Here is a 21533-nt window from a genome sequence, read left to right as displayed (position 1 = left end):
GATCTGCTATTTCTTTTTTAAATCGTGAAAAATATATTTTTATATTTTTTTCCGAAAAACTGTTAGGATTTAGATTTTTAGAAGCGGCCTCAGGTCTTAATGGTGTAAGTGTAGCCTGGCTCCAGCCCCTGAATCACTAGCCACGACCATTCAAAAAATATATATGTTCTGGCGATTCAGGGGTGAAACGAAATGAAAATTCAGGCTAAGTGTCAGGCTAGTTTAAGTGGGTTTACAACAAATAATTCATAGTAAACCAAAAGCCCAAGTCTTACGAGTCAATTAAGAGCTGAGGGAGCGCTGGGCAAGACCTGGGATGTTGGTTGTCTAGGAAGTGAAGAACCGGAAACGGTTGAATTTGACGGAAGTACCGCCCAAGGAAATGACCGTGATGCTTTACAAATCTGTTAACATTTTCCGTGAATGAAACGAGTGTTGTGATTGGTCAAAAAAATATCGTTTCCGGGGGAAACGCGTACGACGGAAATCCTACCCCCTCAGGACTTCCTAGACACTCGCTGCTTTAGGTCGTGACCAGACTCTTCTTTTCGCAGATAAGTGAGGCTGGGACCGAGGCTTAGCGCTGCGTGGGTCCGTGATTATCAGGGACTGAAACAGGTGCTCTTTGGAGAGGGTTCAATAACAGGTCACGGTTTCTAAGATCCTTCCGTTACTGTTGCCATCAGAGTGAGAAAGTTAGCGGCCTTCAACGGGGTCCACTGACCCTGTGGACCCTGATAAAAGGCCAGTAGGGCCAAGCCATGAGAAATAAAGGCTTTTTTAACTTAACTGAACGGAGTGCCATGGATTCATGAAGTCCACCGACTGACTTTCTCACTCTGATGCTACACAAAAGGAAGGAACTTACTATCTTAGGGGGAGTCTTTTTTTTGTGGGGGGGGGGTCGTCCTAACCATTCTCTAGCCAGCGTTTTTCCTCGGTTCTGCAGATGATAAAGTATCGTCGGGTAAAACGTTTCGTAAAAAAGGATGGCTTGGCTGTCCTTATGAAGGCATGGATGGATTTATAGATGGAGGATAGGGAGGAGGAGAAAGAGAGAGGAGGAGGAGTCCACTCAGTCCAGTCCATTCTGTCAGATAGATGGGAGGATAGGGAGGAGAAAGAGAGGAGGAGGAGGAGGAGTCCACTCAGTCCAGTCCAGTCTAGTCTGTCAGATCTCCACATCACTCTCCTTGTCATTGTCATGGTCGCCATCGTAGAACTCGTTGGACGCCTCCGGCCTGGGGAAGTGACATCACCACCAGTCAGTCACACGCAGTGGTGTAAAGTAACTAAGTACATTTACTTAAGTACAGTACTTTAGTACAATTTTGAGGTATTTGTACTTTACTTGAGTATTTCCAATTGTCTATACTTTTTACTTCTACTCCACTACATCTCAGAGGCAAATATTGTACTTTTACTCCACTACGTTCATTTGAAAACTTTAGTTTAACCACTTTAGCCCTATTTTATTCCTAGACTATTTGAAAACAGCCGATCTACAAGCTCACAACGCGTCATATCGCGACGCGTTGTGAGCTTGTAGATCTGCCATTTTCAAATATTTAGTACTTTTACTTTTGGTACTTTAAGTACATTTTGATACCAATACTTTTGTAGTTTTAGTCAAGTACATTTTTAATTCTGGACTTCTACTTGTAACAGAGTATTTTTATATCGCAGTATTGGTACTTTTACTTAAGTGAAGAATTTGAGTTTTGAGCTTTAACCTTTGCTTTTATGACATATCCCAGACCATTAGGGTTTTATGGAAGATTGTTCTGAACCTGTATTCTATTCTGCTACTTTGACCGATTCAACCACTCTTTATTCTATGGCTAGTTTGACCACTTCGAACAATAGCCGATCTACAAGCTCTCAACATGTCACAGCGTGACTGCGTGCTCTGGGGCCGGAAGTACAATTTTGACCAGATCAGGTCAAAATAAAACAGAAACAGGATTGTGTCAAAGGTCGTGTCCAACCTAGACACAGGCTGTAAATGCCTCAATAGTGAAACAGTATGAAAGGAGCCCCCCCCCCACACACACTAGCGCCCACTAGACACGAGGTGAAGCGTTTTGAATTTTTTTCTCTCTGGAAGGGGGTTTCACTTAGTTGCGTTTTCAACCCCCCCAGAAAATGCCGTTTAAATGGAAGGCAAATCTGACATTTTATTTTGCCGTTTTTTTCTCTAGAGCCCGTTTCTAAACAGGGAGCCTGGGAGCTTTAAGCCATGTGTCACCTGCTGTAGCTGTCCTCTGCGCCCCTCTCGTCGGGGTCGGGCTCGTCGGTGCGTTCGTAGCTCAGCATGTCGGAGGGCACGTCGTGGATCTGGACGCTGGGGGCGTGGTTCAACATCTTCAGGTTCTCAAACACCGTCTGACGGATCTGCTCCAGGTACTGTGGACACAGCGGCTCAGGGTTTAAACACATACCAGACACGTTTTACCGCTTTAACCCCTTAAGCCCCTATGTATTTTTTAGTTATGTTTTATTTGGAATTTATTGTTCTGTGATTCATAAGTTAAGTTTATTGTTTTAAATGCCTGTAATCTTGGCAATGGAAATTTGTGAAAGCACAACTTGTCTTTTCCAGAAAGAAGTAGAAAAAGTGCTCCTCGGAGCACAGGTCTCCGCCAGGTCAGGTAGAATCGGCCACCTGGTGACGCTATAACAGGCCCATGCGAACTTTGGGGCAGAGGTTCGGAATTGGCATCCAGGGAGTGTGTGTGCAAAGTTACGCTGTGATCAGGCCAACGGTGCCGGAGATTAGCTGTTCACAGACAGAAGGACGGACGGACAGGGTGCAAAACATACTCTCTCGCCATGCTTTCGGCCTGGCGGAGACAATAAAGGTTTGAAATGATATATTGTTGCTGTCGGGCAGAAACCTTACCTCTTATCTCCATATTCTAATTCATGTAAATAAGTTAGACTTGAATATTCATTCACTATTTATGCATGCCACTATTACACAAACCCAGTGGTTAATCAGGCTAGATTAAGTGGATTATTGGTTCTAAAAGTGTGTTTCCATGTATTTTCGGTTAATTACCGTATTGTGTCCAGAGTGTGTGTGTGTGTGTGTGTGTGTGTGTGTGTGTGTGTGTGTGTGTGTGTGTTTTTACCTGTCTTGAGTTCTGGTTCTCTATCCTGGTGCTGACGTCTGGGTGTAGCGTGAAGTCTGGAGCGAAATACTCAAAATACTCTGGCAGAGGGATCAGAGAGATTAGGAGGGGAAAAGGAAACAGAAGAGGGGGGGAGGAGAGAGAGAGAGACATGGAAGGAGAACCGAGGGAGGGAGCAGAGAATAGCGGGGGGAGAAAAAACAAATGTCAATCACCTCAAACACAATCAATATTCGTTCACATGGCACTACGTTGACAAAGTCCTTTGCAACAAAGGTCCGTACAGACTTGGAGCGTGTATTTTGTGTGATTAATTCAAATTTAATTTAAACTTGTGCACCCGCACAGAGCACGAATATAATATAATGGAAACAAGGTAAATTTTCCACCGCAAAAAGAATGAGGCGATGCCAAATTAACAGTTTGACGTGAAATAACCGCATTCTGGGCGTTTTTTTTTTTTTTTTTCGTCGCTCCCCAGTGTGTATGGACCTTTAGAAATCTATGTCATTGGAATTATTCATTAACATGGACTGCGTTAATTATGAATGCACGTTGCATTCCACATCCATGACTGAGCTGAACGTGCTACGTGGTGGCAAAGTTCTCGGACTTGTAAGTGCAGCACCCCAAAGCAGGAGAAGATGTCTCTGATGCCGAGTTCACACTGTCAGCGACAAAATTACAGACTACACGTCAATCTCGACGCCAGCGACATGAAGATACAAAGTGGCGCCAGGCACATGTCGTTGCATGGCGGACACTACAAAACCCAAGTTGAGGGAATGTTTTTGTTTAATCATTTTTACCCCCCTCATCTCTCCCCATAATTTCCTGCACCATTCTTCCATAGAGAAAGAATTATAATAATTACTGCCCTTAGCCAGTTACCTGTGCTATTTACCCGCCTTTTCATTTACGCAGGGTCCGTTTTGTAGCTTTTTGTCGCTGCTAGTGTGAACATAACCGTGTTCATCCAATGGAAAGGTCCCGGTGGCTGAGTCCTGTTGTAAAATACCCTGTAACAGGGGTCTTCAACAGGAGGGTCCTCGGATTTAACAAATCTTTGTGTGATAGGATAATTATTTCACATGAACCACTTGAACCCTAGCATCCCAATTCCAAGGAGAACTTTAGCCAAAATATTGTGGATCTACAAGCTCACAACGCCTTGCGATGCAAGGCGTTGTGAGCTTATAGATCGGCTATTTTCGGCAAAGAGAGGGAAATAAAAGTCCCTTCTTCAGGTAGGGGGTCCTTGGCCTGAAGAACGTTGAAGACCCCTGCTCTATCAACACATACACACACCTGTGACAGCATGCATCAGTGTCACCGTGCCCACCAACATGGTGTTTACAGTATTCATTCACCGTACCGTTCCATGGATGCATGAACGTTCGATGCATTGCTCCACGCTCACTGTACCATGCAGAATCAAAAGCTGTATGGGAAAGGACTCGTTTTTATGCTCAGCAGCAGTCATGTGGAACGGGTCACATTGCAAGCCGTACCCACTTAGACACCTCTATACTGAATAGTGGAAAGGACCTTAGTTGCACCCCCGAAAATAGCCGATTTACAAGCTCAAAACACGTCGCAGCTCGGCACGCTGTGAGCGTGTAGAACTGCAGATCTCCTATTTTTGGCGAATTGTCGCCCCGGAATAGTGATGCTAGTCATTCAATATTTGCCGACACTGCTGTGGTAGGAGACCAATACAAAACTATATGAAAGAATAATATAAACTCCAAAACATCACTGAGAGGCCTACTGATGATCCAGGTTCAAAGATAATGTTTTAAATGTGGTCTTGCACTTGTCAAGATTGGTCTCCGATTAACTACAATTATTCAAATATTGAATTATTGGCTCAGGAATGCGAGAGAAAAAAAGAACGAAAAAAAAGAAGGCTTCATGGCGTGAAAAAATAAGTAATTTTTTGGGGTGACGTATACCTTTAAGTCCTCCAATAAATAGCTGACTAAATAGCAGCAGGTTATTTTAGTTGTCTTTTACATTGGAAATTGTATGAACTAGACCATACCCGGTCGGCGCAGCGCATCCGTGGGGGGATATGCGCACATGATCTGACAGTATTACTATTGGTGGTAGACCCTCCACTCTGCGTCGTGCCTAACAACGCCCGCTAGCGTCATTGTAAAACACAAGCTCTCGGGGCTCATTGCTTTAGTAACTCACCGCTGTAAGGCAGCTCATCACTGATAGATTCATCTACCAAAAGAGACGTCTCATAAGTCCTAGAATTGCAGAAAAACAGAAGAAACATGAAAGGAAATAAAAAAAAACACCATACATACATACTTGCATACATAAGATATTTTGTTGGGCTTTGTTCGGGCTAGGAACAGTAGACTGACAGGAAATGGTGAGAGAGATGGTGACACGCAGCAAAGGTCGTCGGGAATGGGGGTTGATTACCAGCTGGATTACCAGCCTAGGTGCCCAGATGGTTACGCCAACCGGCCGGGCCAGCCCCCATGCATACTTTTAACCAGCTAGCCTCTTGAACCCCAGCATAGCTATTCTGGGGGCAGTGGCGTGTCCAGACTTTTTTTTAACTGGGGTGGCCCTGTCGCGTGCGTACGCGGGCACCCGCATGAGCGCTGTGGCAATTAGCGGCGCATCGCCACTCCCGCCCACCGACTATGCTTTTATCAGTTCATTCACATGCTAAACGCCAATGCGTTTAGATTCGCCCATGTCATTCGTTGCCTGGCCGCACTCCTTGGGCATTCCAAGTTCATGAATGGAATGACGTGGTCACTCACTCTACCCGAGCGTCTGAGCTGAGTGAGGACTGGAGGCGGCTGTCCTTTGTTACGCGGTACGCACGTTTGTTGTATTTATTCTTTTACTTAAATTGTTTTCTATTTGCTAGAGATCCATGTTCTAATTTCAGACAAATCATTCCAAGACAGCCTGTTCAGTCTTAGTAAAACAGAACACATATCCAAGCTTAATGTAAACGATAATACACCACCAGTGACAAAATGAGTGTGTAGCACCACCATACCACAAATCGTCTCCGTCGGGTGGAAACGTCATGTCCAAAACTGTTACTTTTCAGGATTCAAATAAAAAAATAACAAACGTAGCAGATTGACAAGTTCAAAACGTGGCGCAAAGCGACAAGCTCAAAGATCTGCTACTTTTGATGCTTGTGTGTGACGTTGTAGTATGATCACGTAGGTTTGACATTAATTTAACAAAAAAACACAACGTTATTTATAGAGGTGTCTGCCCGACAGCAACGAAATGTAACATTTGGGTGCAATATAAATAGCATGTGTGAATCTTCTGATTCAGAGCGCTCTGGCATCATCATAAATGCCTAGAGCGCATCATTTATTTACAAATGGTATTTTTTCCATATTCGTCTTTTAAAATGCATTCAAATGAACGTTGATGCCATATAGATAGGCTAACTATAAACATGATTATAACCTGTTTTGTTACACGTAGATTGGCAAAGAAGTCAACCGACTGTCATTGTAATGTCTTGTCTTGTGTTGTTAATAGGACGCTTAGAAAACTTTTAAGTGGTGCCTGGCAAAACATATATGTTCCGGTGGAGGTCCATGGGCAAATACGTTATTAATTTGGGGGTCCTTGACCTGAAACAGTGCCTTATGACAGTGGTTCTCAACCCAGGGTCCCACAGGGGTCCTTGAGGACTGTAACTGTGATAGGGTACAAATAGATATATTTGTACAAATCCACTTGTACACTCTCAGAGTTAGGATTTTATATAGTAGAGATTGGGGTCCCAGAGATAGAAAATGGTAAACTGAGGGTCCTTGAAATTAAACGGTTTGAGAACCAGTAACTTATGAGACGGACTTACCAGCAGCGGGCCACATTCCTCACTGTGTAGCCTCCTCCTCCCAGCACCAACAGAGGAATCTTAAAGCTCTTCACAAACTCCACACACTCACTGTAGGACACACACACACACACACACACAAATAAATAAATAAAAATCAATAATGCAAAAACAATAGAGGACGGAGACCACTGCATAATGCACAAAAAGCTAACAGCTATTTTACAACTTTTTGTTCAGGCAAATGGCTTCAAATCTTACAGACTGCTGTAGTACTCAGCATGAGCAAGTGGGTGGGAGAGGCATATATATTATCGGTATCGGCCGAGAACGTGGGAGTCTATAACCGTTACAATGCACTAAACTAGACCAGTAGTTCTCAACCAGTGGTCCGGGGACCACCAGTGGTCCTTGAGGGTGTTTCCAGGCGGTCCCCAGCTAAATGATGGAAAGTTGGTAACCAAGAATAGAATAGAATAGAACTTTATTGTCACATCACATGAATTACAAGTAAAACAGTGGGTGAAAAACATTGTAGTGCAGCTTAAAACAACAACAGCAGTTGAGAGTGCAAAAAGTGCAAAAAACTTTAAGATCGTTTAACTTAAAAACATACCGATACACTCATATTAATAAATAGATCAGAAAAACAATAATTAAGTCCAGTGTGTCCAGAGTGTACAGCCAGTCCTACACTACTGCTTATTTAGCAGTCTCACTACCGTGGGGAAAAAGCAAAAACCAAATGGACCCTTATAGGTCTTTAACTCTTTCTTGAGAGTTAAGGTCGCATTTTTTCAAAATTGTAAAAAATGCCTAAAAAGTTTTAGGCATAAGGGTTAAGGCGGCACGCAAGATAGCACCCCTAGGCTCTAATGCAGCCTGGCAGCGAGTCGCAGGTTCGAGTCGCGAGCCTGGCAGACTTTGCCGTGTGTCACTCCCTGTCTCTCTCTCTACTGTGTATATAGGTCAGAAACAGCGCCCCCCCCGCCCCAAAAGAAAGTTGATTCTGATTGATGTCATATCTGCGCGGCTGAAGCTATGCAAGCATATTGCTTATTCTGTATATTTAAGTATTATATTTGAACAAATGCGTCTTATATCGTATACCACAGTACAAATGAAGAGAACTAGTCGTACCCGTGTCCTCGTATACTGAGGTTGAAGCAGCCCAGTCTGTCACAGCCTAGAGAATCCGCTCCACACTGGAGAGACAGGTTACAAAAAGAATAAACACATCACAGCATGTTCAGTACATTTAATATGTTATAATCACACATAACTATCAAAACTCCTCCTGAAACAGTACAATACTTGTTTTATAAGGTCAGGTATCATAATACTTCATAATTGCTGGACACACACACTATGACCCTTTCGAAAACAAAATGTCTGTATTATAATTGCCAGTTGTAAATACATAGTAATAATCTATAATGCATTAATAAATACTGTTATGATGCATTATAGTGTGATAAGCCAGGTGAGCTTGTAGATTGGCTATTTTCAAAATGCTGATGTACGCCCACATTTTCAGACTCGCATTCCCTACCTAATCATAATCCCCTTTCTCTAACCTTTTTTTGTCTAGTTTTTTTTTACTTTTTAGCACATTTACTGCCATTGTCAGTAGATCTACGCCAATTAAAAAAATATATCATTTTTTAAGAGAAGTTACGCTAGAGGGCGCTCTTCCGCAACCTATGAATGATCCCTTGACTGCGAGAGAAGGAATGGACGGATGTGACGTCATCCCAAAAAGATTCACTTCCGTCCTCTCCTATGTTATGAGATGTTATGAGACATCTAGCTCAGATTTCTTCCTTTTCTTTGGGTGAAAACGAGCCATATTCAACTGCCGATTACAGCGGATGAATGAATGAATTAATACCTGGCAGTGATTGTGTTAAGTTGTTTTTTTGCCCAATAAAATAAAGTTGATTTTATTTTGTTTCTGTAAAGTAACGTTGAGTGCTTATAAAAGAGTTCTATAACTTGTATGTATTATTATTACTTTGAGAACCACTGGCGTAGAGACTCACCTGTAGAACAATGCAGGTTGGCTGGTAGAAATCTACCACCTGTTTAATGACTGGCTGGAACAACTGCCTGTAACCTGGAATCACACACACACACACACACACACACACACACACACACACACACACACACACACACACACACACACACACACGTTAGTAAAGTATGTACACGCATTGAAACCATAGACTGTATAAAAGAGATGGACAAAGCCACACCTCTGCTTTCTACAGACCGAAAATGAAGCCTATTGTTTGGCTGTGTGCAATCCGCCATCTTTAATATATACAGTCGAGCACGTCGGAACTCAAAACGCTATTGCTTGAGACCAGACATGTGACCAGGGAACCGGAAAACAATGCTATTGGTTGGGTAGCTTGTCAATCAAGAGCGGGGGCGGGGAATGAATGCTATTGGTTGTGCTGGTTGTCAATCAAATCATCCCGCCCCTCCTGGAGCATAGCCTACTTTATCGTCAATTTTAGAATAAATGGGACCATAATTTAGCAAAACGCATATCATGATGATTGAAAGGAGACTTTAAACTAGCGACTGGAAGCATATATAAATTTATGACAATTTTTATTAAGGTAAGAAAATCTAGTCTAAAGTTTGTTTAGACTACCCATCCGCTTACAATGAGAGAGAATATTCTTTCTGACACCTGCAGCCACCTACTGGCCATTTATATGAACTGTCTCTCTTCCATATCGGCCTCATTGTGAATATGTCAGGCTGGCCCCTTGATTGAAACAAATGATTGACAAAGACCTTTACATTTATGAATACTTCACTCCAGAAATTCAGAGGTTGTCAGTCAATGACATTCTGGCACAATGTCATAATAATGTGTAATATATATAATAATGTGTGATAAAATAAACCAAAACAAGTATTTACACAACACAGTTTTGTCAATCAAGTCTATAAAGCTGCCTATGAAATCTATGAAAACCTTAATCTGCAACATCATTTTATACAATATCTAGTGGGGGGGGGGGGGGGTCCCTGCTTCATCTCTCTCTCAGTTAAGGGGTCCTTGGGCTGAAAAACCTTGAAGACCCTGGTCTAGAGCAGTGGTTCACAAAACTTTTCAGCTCGACACCCGAAAGAGAAATTAGATGTTTGCCCTGGACCCAAACTAGTGAAAATAGCAGATCTACAAGCTCACAAACAAAACAAAAAAAGGGCATATTATGGAAGAATGTTGGAATGAAAAATTGTGATTTTTTTTTTTGTATATTTTGAAAAAAATAAAATAAATTAATGTAGGAAACAAAAAATAGATTATATTTACTTTAGACCCATAAAATTTGGTCCACGACCTGAACATGGGTCCCGCGACCCACTGTTTGGGAAACAGTGGGTCTGGAGGGTTTAAGTGGTTAAGAAACAGCCGACAGGACTCACTTTGGTCATCGATGCCGTCTCGGAGTGGAACGTTGAGGCAGTAGTACCGACCGCTCTCTGCCCCCACCTCATACATGTCACCTACAGGATACACACATCACACACACACAGTATTACATGTAGAACATTGAGGCAGTAGTACTGACCGCCCTCTGCCCCCACCTCATACAATACAGGTCACCTAACAAGATGCACACATCATCACAAACAAACACACTTTTGTAACTGCCATGTTTACCTTTTTTTGTGTGCCTTCTTTCTTTTTACCGTCAAGCCTGAACCGTACTTAGTTGCGCGCTAAACTGCGTGGCAGCACCGTGGCAGACAGTGCGGCGCTTTGTGAGCTTGTAGATCGGATATCCCCTAACCCCAACTCCTAAATATCTAATCCTACAGGATCCATAACTCCATCCCTAACTCCTAAATATCTAATCCTAACCTGAATCTTTTTGCAAGTGTAAGCCTTTATAACCATTCATCTTGTAAGGACCAGGAAAACTGTCCTCACAATGGCTATTCACCCTGGATGGATCCTTGGGCTGGGGTTGTTACATACGCATGTATATCAGGGCTGCAGAATACTGACATGGAAAACAAGCCATTACATGAATACTGCACTTTTGATATGAATTACTAAACACAGCCCACCACCACGGAGGTCGTGGGTTTGAATCCACCGTGGTGCATCCGGCTTTGCCGAGCGTCTACGCGAACACAGTTGGCCCCGTGTTCGGGAGAGGGAAGCCGGGCGGGGGAGGGTGATGTTTGTCGCTGCATGTACTCCTACGGGCTGGGGACGGCACCTGTCAGCGGGGAGTGTTGGGCGGGAGGAGTAGGACGAAGGCTCTACGTCAGGGGTGATGCAACTTTGATGATGGAGAGGACCACTATATTTCCACACTCACTCCAGGGGGCCACATTGCATCTATACTGTCGGACAGACACCTCTTATCTCCATATTTTAACTTTTTTCGTAAATTAATGCCGTACTTTACCATTCTATGTCACACAAAAGTAGCAAAACTAGCAGATCTACAAGCTCAAAACGCGTCGCGCTGCGACACGTTTTGAGCTTGTAGATCTGCTAGTTTTGCTATTTTTGAATTGGAATCCTGAATTAATTTTTGCTATTTTTGAATTAGAATCCTGAAAAGTAACATTTTTGTTTAATTTCAAATGCATGCATACTAAGTCATTAAGCTACTAATATAGACTGAAGCAATTAAAGCCGGTCATGTTTGCATGTTTGGAATTGTAACAGCTGAAATCAATAATATGTCAGTATTCCGATATCAACCTGTGTGCCGCATTAAGTGCAGTTGGGGGCCGCATGTGGCCCCCCGGGCCGCCAGTTGCCCATGTATGCTCTGCGTCCTCCCGGTGGGGGCTCCTCACTGGCAGGTTAGTCAGTAGGCTACGACAGCAGTGACAACACAGAAATGTGTGTGGGGAGGAATCAAATTGGCATAACGACTACATTGGTGAGAAAAGGGGGTAAAAAGCACACCAAAAAAAAGAGAAAGAAACTTCTAAACATTGGTGCGTTGGCTTTGCTTCACAATTGTATTTTCAGCATTACCTGTGCCTGGGAAGAAGTAGTTTCCATATTTGTGAAAGGACACAGTCATGACGCGGTCAGTCAGGTAAAAAGCTTCTTGTACACCGTCACCATGGTGAATGTCTATGTCAATGTATAGCACCCTGGGGTGGTATCTGGAACACAATACAAAAGGATGTGTCACCAATCACAACTTTTTTTCTTTTTACTCGTTTCATTTTTCCTGCCAATCGTCGCTGTCGGACAGGAACCTCTCATCTCTATTTTGTTTTAAACACGAAGCGACACGTCTTGAGCTTGTAGATCTGCTACTTTTGCTATTCTTTTCATTTGAATGCTGGTGTCAAAGATGGTGCAGTTGCAACTGAATCCATACTTAATTCACTGGTATGCTTCCTTCCTTACTAACAGAGTACAGAGGGTGAAAGTGAACAAAACCCTCTCCGCAGCATTAACTACTAATGTTGGTGCTCCCCAGGGTTGCGTAAGCTCAGCTGTACTTTTCACCCTTTATACTGACAGCTGTCGTACTGAGGAATGTCTGTCTGAATGTCGCACTGACAAAACAGACCAATACATTCTAAAGTACTCTGACGATACAGTTTTGATTTCCCTTTTGGATAGTTCCAGTGATCCTGGACTGCACCAACACAGAGTAAATAAGGTGGTGGAGTGGAGCGATAACAACGCTCTTATCATTAACACAAAAAAGACAGAGGAGATTGTTTTTGGTGCCCCACTAGAGATACACAGATCCCCCATAACTATTCATAGTGAACAGATCAACCAGGTATGTTCGTATATATACCTAGGAGTAGTAATTGACCACCTTCTGTCATGGAAAGAACAGATTGAATCAGTGGGTAAGAAGACAAAGCAAAGAGTCTATTTCCTTCGCCGTTTGAGATCTTTTGGTGCTAGTAGACAGATTCTTCTTTTGTTTTTCACTTCTGTTATAATGAGTGTTCTTCAGTACTGTAGTACCACCTGGTATGGATGTCTGTCTGTAGCCTTAAAGTCACAACTGCTGCAGCAACTGAACATTTGTTCAAAGATTGTTGGACAGCCACTTCAGAGGCTCTATACAACTACGTATAATGATAGTATGATAAGGTTGGCAAGGAATATCACTTCAAACACTAGCCATGCTTTGTATGGAGAATATAGGTTGCTGCCTTCAGGAAGGAGATACGGTGTTCCTACATACAATAAGGTCAAACTGAAGAGGTCCTTTGTCCATCAGACGACACTGAGGCTCAATCAGGATTTATAGGCCAAGGGTAGGCTGAGAGGTGGACATTGCTCTTGTCTTTGTATGTATTATGTATTTTGTATTGTGTTTTGTTTTTCTTGTGTCATGTCAAATGTGTGAACTGTTTATTGTTGCATACATGGCTGCTGGGTCGCAAGACAAATTTCAGTGTGAACTGACAATAAAGTATTATCGTATCGTATCGTATCGTAATGCTGAAAAGTAACAGTTTTGGACATATGAGGTTTCCACCCGACCAGAGACGATACAATTTGATTTAATAGTGTTTTTTGGCATTGAACAGGGCATACAAATACAATTGCCTTTGTTTGGCTTTTAGGCCTTGTAAACAAAAATTGCACATAACTTAAATATGCAAATGAAATGGCTGACAATGACCAGTACCAATTATCAAAATAAATAATCTACAATGGCCAAAATATGCCATATTTAAAAAGGTGTATAACCTTTTCCAAAATATATATTTTTTTAAAACAAGCTCAGTGCGTCATGATGCCACGCGTTGTGAGCTTATGTACCTGCTATTTCTACAATTTTTTGAAGATGCCTGAAATGAATGAAAATGTTTCAATAGAATCTATACAGATGGAATGAGACGATTCTGACGACTACGCAAAACAAACTGTGAATATCTCAAATAATTGTGATCAGGCGATTATTATTATTATTGATAACAGGCTTAATGAAAATATACAATTTTGCTTGCATACAATTTGGGGGTCCTTGATATAAACATGTTTGAGAGGAACTGACGTAAAGAACACACTGTGAAATTGTGTTTGTTGCGCTCTTACTTGAGTAGCTCCAGTATGCTGATGACAATGTCGTTGACGTAGCAGAACCCGGATGCCTGGAAACACAGGGGAATAGTTCAGCCATTATATCAACCCTTTAGTCTAGAGCCCGAGCGACCATAACCTGACTCCGCCAGATGGAAGAAGCTTGCGACACACATTTTGTTTCACAGCCTACTTCCATCTGGGACCCCAGTAGCAGAATCGACGCAACACGGCGTTCCATTTTTTCAAGCTACTTGGCAGGTGATTGGATGGGACCGCCTGTCTATCACCGTCTATCAACCAATCATATTGACGTGTCTATGTGACGTATAGTAGCTGCGCCAGCAGTAGTTCTTTTGTATACAATTCAACCGTGATGAATTGTGAAAGAACTACAACGCAATAAGCGCTTCTCGATGGCGTCACATCCGGTCTAGCCAAGATCCCGCCCCTAGCAGCCGCTGATGTTAGAGCGACTAAACAGATAATAGAATTTTTTTTTTTTGCTAGGTTATTTAGCGCTGCAGCATTCTGACAAACGGGCGCGTTTCGGCCGAAGCGCGTTCCCTTTGTCAAGAAAGCTGCAGTGCTAAATATAAATAAAAGAATGCACAAAATGATTGTGTGTGTATTGTAAAATACTGCCATGGTTTTTACCTCAAATTTCTTGGCGTGATGGAGACCCCCAGCCCAATTGATGGCGATGTCACAGATCTGGAACAAAATGCTGCATTAATAAATTTACTAATATGGTTTAGACACCAATAGGAAGAGGAACAGGTTGGTTAAATACAATTAAAAGGCTTATCAACGTACTGCTCAATTCTGCATAATAAATACATGTTCTGCATGAGATGCATTTCCGTGAGAGTGAGAGAGAACTGAATGAAAATGAGACGCACAAAGCACGGCTTGGGCTAAATCTTGTGTAGTCATGCAGACTTGGAGGCGCCCTCGGGGGTCGGTCTGACTGGAACTACAGGACACATGGACTGTAGTTCACTGTTGTCCAGGAAGAACTTACATTTAAGTCTGTTACATAGTAAAACAATATGGATGAAGGAAGCGCAGCGTCCCCCATTGGTTTCCACAGAGCCGTTTTGAAGCCTCTAGTTCAGCGGACGATGGCTGCGAGTGCAACCGCAACCAGTATGCTATCGGTGTGAAGGGGAGCGAGGGGTCGGTCTTCACCCAGTAGAACCCAATCACAAGCACCGAAATCATACCCAGCTCAATCATCAATTTTACAATTAATGGGACATGATTTACAAAAACGCATTTCATGGCGTGTGAAAGAACAGGGGTTCTCAAAGTTGGGGTTGGGTTGAGAACTGCATTGCTTTCATTACTTCCGCATTGGTTTCATTTTCGAGGCCGAATCGAATTGCCGCCTGGTCTGTAGTGTCAGAGATTTGTAAATCATGTTGCGTGTGTGTGCGTTACCTTATGGTTGAGCTGCGTAGCTCCTTGTAACGACGCTCCTGTGTACCTAGAACAGAACTCAAACAGGCCTGGAAAGACAGGACTACACACACACACACACACACACACACACACACACACGTTAGTCTTTAATTTAAATGAGGGTGGGACAGAAATTAACCCTTTAACACTACCACCGCCAGGCCCGTAGCCTACGGGCCGATAAATCCAACCATAAAGGGCCGATAAATCCAACCGTAAAGCGCAGATCCCGGGCTGTGGTGCTTTTTCCTTTTTTTCGAAAAAAAAAAAAAAAAATTCAATTTTCGATACGGCACATTTCATTGTAACACCACCGGAAACAGAATTATTCGGGATCCGGTTTTGCCGATCCCGACGGCCCCCGTTCTAATGACGAAACTGAAACCCCATTTTCTCCTTGTAGTTTTTTCTCCTCGGTGATCACTGTTTAACATAAACCGTTCTAACTACAACATGGCGGCTCCGTTTGACACGTGGTCTTCACTGCTCGAACCAGGCAGATCTCCGCGATGTTTACAAACAGTGCACAGCTCAATTTTAAGGATTTTAACAAGGTCTATGGCGACGTGAAAAAAAACAAAAAACAACAATAAAACGTTGGCACTGGTGAGTACATTATGAGATTAACCTCTGGCGGTCAATGTGTTAAGACCTGTGGCCGATTCTACAAATGTCTTCTAAATCCCACCAGTATTCTGAAAAACATGTTTCTATATCAGTGGTGCTCAAACTTTTTCATGTCAAAGACCCCCAAAATGATATGTATTTGGCCGCGGACCCCCCATCTCAAAACATTTTGTTCCAGGGACCCCTAGGAGCAAAGATTTGAGTTAAAAATGTTCGCTTTAAAAATACATATATTCAAAGATTTGCACACATTTTCACGATTTCTCAAAAATAGCAGATCTACAAGCTCGTAGCGCGGCACTCGGTGCCGCGCTACGAGCTTGTATATCTGCTATTTTTGAATAGCCAAAGGGTAAAACAATGCTTTTTTTTTAGCTCAAATCAAAAAATGACACAGATGCTTCTCCAGGTCTTAATGGGTTGAGCATGCAAAACTCCACACAGAAAAGGCCTCCAGTCCACCTCCAGGCGGATTCAAACCCAGGACCAACTCCTTGCTGTAAAGAAGAAGGGTCCCGCTAACCAGCCCTAGTATAGCCACAAACATGGAGAAATGTTCACTGACCAGTCGTCCCCCACGTTGAACGTGTTGAGGCTCTTGGTGAAGCCCTGCATGTTGTTGGGGCTGACCTTCTGCAGGAAGTCTATGTAGTCCTCTGAATGGAACCGACACATGTCGTGTTGAGACGCCTTGTATGGCTTAAAAACCTACGGGAAATCCATCGATCAATCAATAGGCTTGTAACAATTATTGCATAGTCACAATTATTTGACATAGTCGCAATTATTTTGCATAATCGAAATAATACTTTCCATGTTGAGAAAGGTTCATACATTTTGAAAACATTTCGAAAATAGTGGAAATAGCAGATCTGTGAGCTTGTAGATCGACTATTTTGCAACACATTTTGAGTATAAAATATTCGATATGGCGTATATTCAGGCCATAATTAATCTCTCAAGAACAGATTCTGACCTGCGGTGGAATCTGTCGGAGCGGTTCGTCATAACGTGTGCGCATTGTCTACAAGTGGGCGTGCCTTCAGATCAGGAAGCGGGCCGCGCTTTACCCAATCAAATGTAGTGGGCGGGATTCACGTGTTCATCCACCCTCCCCCCTCGAAACTAGCCGAAACTAATTTAACAATAGCGTCCTCGGAGCGGACAAAACCACGGAAAGATATTCACATTTTAAATTACTCTTTCATCATAGAAACAAGTGGGCTTATAACAAAAACCATCCATGTTCTCTGGGAGAAGTAGTGTTCCGTGTAGAAATATTGTTAGTGGGAATGAAAATGTAGTCGCACCAACCGGAAGTGATGCGCTGAAGGCAGACATGAAACCGGTGTTTCCCTGCGCACTAGTCTTCCATTATACTCCGGCCAGACCCCACAGACAATATCAGAAACAGAGGTCGCTGTTTTTCATTTTCTGTGGGGTCTGGCTACGCGAGACTAGGCCATAATAAAGAAAGATATTTTGGTTATTGGCGTCATTGTCATTTCTTTGACGATTTCAGTTTGTCATTTCTGCTATGCGAAACTTTTGTTTACAAGGCCTAAAAGCCACACAATAAAAATCGTTGATCCCAATTATTTGTATGGCAATCAAACGTCGAGTAAAATGTCATACTAGTGACAGCCCTATCGATCGACGGATCAGTGTTAATTTTGTCGACTGAAACTGTGACGAAAACGTTCAGTACAAGTCTCATTGGTGGGTGGAGACAGAGTGAGTAGACATAAATTGTGCCATCTCGTAATAAGCATTAGTTAGGACCGGTTATATGAAGATATTATTGGTTCGAAAATTGCCCAAGTGCTCCTTTAAAATCACTGTCAGTTTCATGCTCACCATCATCTTCTTGTAGAGTCCATAGTGTAACACCAGACTGTGGGTCAGAGACAGTCGATGAGGCTTCATAGGATGACCGGTACCTGGAAGAGAGGACGCATTTATTAATGCTGTGTCATTTTCGATTGCTATTAAAAAATAGCAGATGAACAAGCTCATAGCACGGCACCAAGCTGCTATTTTTGAAACATCTTGAAGGTTTGTGCAAATCTTTGAAGAAAAAAAAAGAAAGCACATTTTTTAAACTCCTATCTGTGCTTCTGGGGGTCACATTTTGAGATGGGATCCACGGCCAAATATATATCATTTTGGGGGTCCTTGACATGGAAAAGTTGGAGCACCACTGATATAGCAACATAAGTTTTTTTTTTAAACTGTTTGTAGAATATATATTCAAAGATTTGCACACATTTTCACGACTTTAAAAAAATAGCAGATCTACAAGCTCATGAGCTGCTGATACTGCCTAAAATGCTGATATCGGTAACGACGAGTATGCCAGTCTATGTCAATCCGATAACACGTAATGTATCTACATGATATTGTAATAATTTGAATGTTTCAGTTGATGTTGCACTACTGTTTTGTACTCTTACTGTACTATTATTATTTTACTAACCTGTAGCTGCACTTTAACAATTATTAATGGGATTTGTATGCATTCCTAGATCAGTGGTTCTCAAACTATTTAATTTCAAGGACCATCATAACTGAGAGTTACATAGAACCGTAAGGGTCCATTTGGAACCCTGAGAGTCCCTGGACCCCACTTTGAGAACCCCTGTCTATTGTTTTTGGTTTGTATTACACACTGATAGGTACTCTGTATTGACCGATACGCAAGTTATGGGTAGTGGTGGAAAAAGTACTCAAATGTTTTACTTAAAAAAGGTAGGGTAAGTTATTTACTTTGGTTACAATAAGTGTTAAATAGCTCTATATTCTGATAGTACTCATTACTATAGAGTGTTTGTTCAGTAAAAGGAGTCTCCCAAAAGGAGTCTCCCATGTCTCTCCAGCTCTTTATTAAACAGAGAATGCATTTTCAGTGCTCTCTCCTGCCCTGATTGGCTTAAATGTTGTCTCCCACCTGAAAATGTTCTATATTCTGTTTACTAAAGAGCTGGAGAGACCCCTGGGGGGGGGGGGTACGAGGGGGTCCCCAGTGAAATTAGTTAAAATAGCGTCACAATCATTTTAACCACTTAGCTTTGGCTATTCAAAAATAGCAGATATATCTGCTTTTTTTTCTTCTTTTTTTTTTAGAAATCTTGAATCAAACTCTTTGCTTCTTGGGGTCCCTGGCACAAGTTGCGAGGAGTGTTGCGAGGCGTTGTGAGCTTGTAGATCAGCTATTTTAAAATAGCTTGTAGATCAGCTATTCTAAAAAAAAAAATCAAAAAATCTTGAAGAAATCTTTGGGCTAAGCTAGCTAGCTAGCTCAAATGAAAACACAACAGAACAGAACAACAGTGACTCAGAGACTCACCATAGTGGAAGTTGCCCACGTCCGGGTCGTAGAAATACGCGGTTCTGTTGCTGTTGGACATGGCTGTACAGTAACAGGATGTATGGGAGAGTTATTATTCTGTTACACTAAAACAAACTAACCGCATTTGTTCCATTTAGCATTTAGCCGCCATTGTAAACACAGCACACACACAGAGAGAGAGAGGAGGTCTGGTGGGTGGAGTCCAGCGTTGCCAGATGTTGTGAGAGAAACAAGCAACCTGAGAAAACAAAGCCAAAAGAAGCGAGCCCTTCGCCCTTATGTGACGCGTTGTGAGTTTTGAAGATCTGCTATTTCATTATTTTTCTTTTTTGAATATTATTTAACAACACAAATCTTGTATGAGACAAATTAATTTGGTAGTCCTTGATGTTTGAGAACTACCATGGGGCAACCCCTTGAGCCAAATCTGGATTGAACGTGATTCGAATTTGAATACATTTTGAATATTTGTGTAGACTTCATCCTACTCCGTTTTGGACATTGTTGTTGTTGTTGTTGTTGTTGTTGTTGTTGTTGTTGTTGTTGTTGTTGTTGTTTTTCTTCTGTTTTGTATTCTATTTGTCTTTTATGAAATAATGTTCGAAATAAAACTCATTCATTCATTTATTATTCGTGGAGCTCCCTCTAGAGTCTAGTGTTTGTTTGTGGACCCTTTAGTACCCTGACCGGGACGTCTTTTTTAAGTAGTTTGACACAGGTAGGCCTACATGGGTGTCTTTATGTGGTGTAGTGTATCTAGATTCTACATTAGGAAACAACACCTTTAGATATTACCCCCCAAAAACCACCAGTATTTAAGCGACTTCACAGGAAAACAAGTTTAACGTCGCTTATAATAAGCGGACATGGCAACGCTGGTCACGTGAGACTACACTTGCACCACGCGAAATGTAGGCGGGGCCCCCCGATCCGTAGACTTCGTCGCATGATGGTGTCGCGCACGTAGAAAATAGCAGACCTACAAGACCACACGGTGGTGGCACCTTGTGGGCTTGTAGGTCTGCCATTTTCGTAGCATAAATTATTATGGCTCAATGAGTTAAAACATTACCATCTGCTGGACAACTGAGAACATTGCAAATACAAATCTTCTGTACTCAGCTAATAAATAATGGAACGGTAACACACACACACATTATATATATATTATATATATATATATATATATATATATATATATATATATATATATATATATATATATATATATATATATATATATATAGGTAGGATTCACCATTTCAAGTGCACTACGTTTTGAGAAGAGGAAAATGTCTGTCTGTCTGTCTGTCTGTCTGCCTGCCTGCCTGCCTGCCTGCCTGCCTGCCTGCCTGCCTGATTTGAAACCTAACCAATAGTAGGCCTAGTATTAGTGCTGCATGGTGCAGCCATAGCTGGGTGGTTAGTGAGCCCACCTGGGGAGCCAGACCCCCAGGTTGTCCTAGGTTCCAGGGCCAGGCTAGCATTGTGTCGATGTGTGTCCCTGAGCAAGACTCTTAACCCCTAAATTGCTCCCCGAGCGAATGGCTGCTCACTGCTCCTAGCTGTTATCCACGAGTTTCCTAGGGCTTTGAGGGCATCACTTCCTGTGGATTTGATCCCTGATACCTGATCAAATCGACAGGAAGTGATGCCCACCACCCCCTAGGAAACTTGTGGATAGGATGGGTAAATACAGAGGACCAATTTCACGTATGTGCAAATATACATACGGTGACAAAAAACATCCCAAGGAGTGGGGACTATTCTATTCCATGATGATAAATGATAAAGGTATTAACTCAGAGAACCTTATTCAACATCTTTATTCAAAGCCCCTTCGAAATATTGTGTCAACGACCATGTTACACATAAAAACATACAATAGAAGACAATCCAATAAAAAAAAGAGCCTAGATAGAAAATAAATCAACACAATAATAGCTGATTTATATTTCATCGCACGCCGTGTCACGTGCCAAAAAAAGAGGCGATATACAAGCTCACAACGCGTTGCGGATGTGACACGTTGTGAGCTTGTTTATCTCCTATTTT

The 21533-nt window shown here is 42.2% G+C and overlaps 1 protein-coding gene across 1 annotated transcript; it reads right to left on the bottom strand.

Annotated features, from left to right (window-relative positions):
- Positions 1–67: 67 nt before the first annotated feature.
- hdac3 (histone deacetylase 3) lies at positions 68–19642 on the bottom strand. The gene is made up of 15 exons (XM_084042147.1): positions 19476–19642; positions 17987–18069; positions 16695–16837; positions 15482–15563; positions 14696–14752; positions 14054–14109; positions 12008–12141; positions 10429–10509; positions 9021–9094; positions 8119–8183; positions 7000–7089; positions 5334–5392; positions 3135–3214; positions 2249–2406; positions 68–1241 (listed from the first exon to the last, which is right to left on the bottom strand). The coding sequence occupies exons 1-15, from the start codon at positions 19534–19536 to the stop codon at positions 1172–1174; spliced, it is 1293 nt and encodes a 430-aa protein (XP_083898273.1). The 5' UTR covers positions 19537–19642; the 3' UTR covers positions 68–1171.
- Positions 19643–21533: the final 1891 nt, after the last annotated feature.

Source organism: Gymnoscopelus microlampas (genome assembly GCF_963454915.1).
Source record: "Gymnoscopelus microlampas genome assembly, chromosome: 18".
NCBI lineage: Eukaryota > Metazoa > Chordata > Actinopteri > Myctophiformes > Myctophidae > Gymnoscopelus > Gymnoscopelus microlampas.
This window is presented reverse-complemented; position numbering and strand designations above follow the sequence as displayed.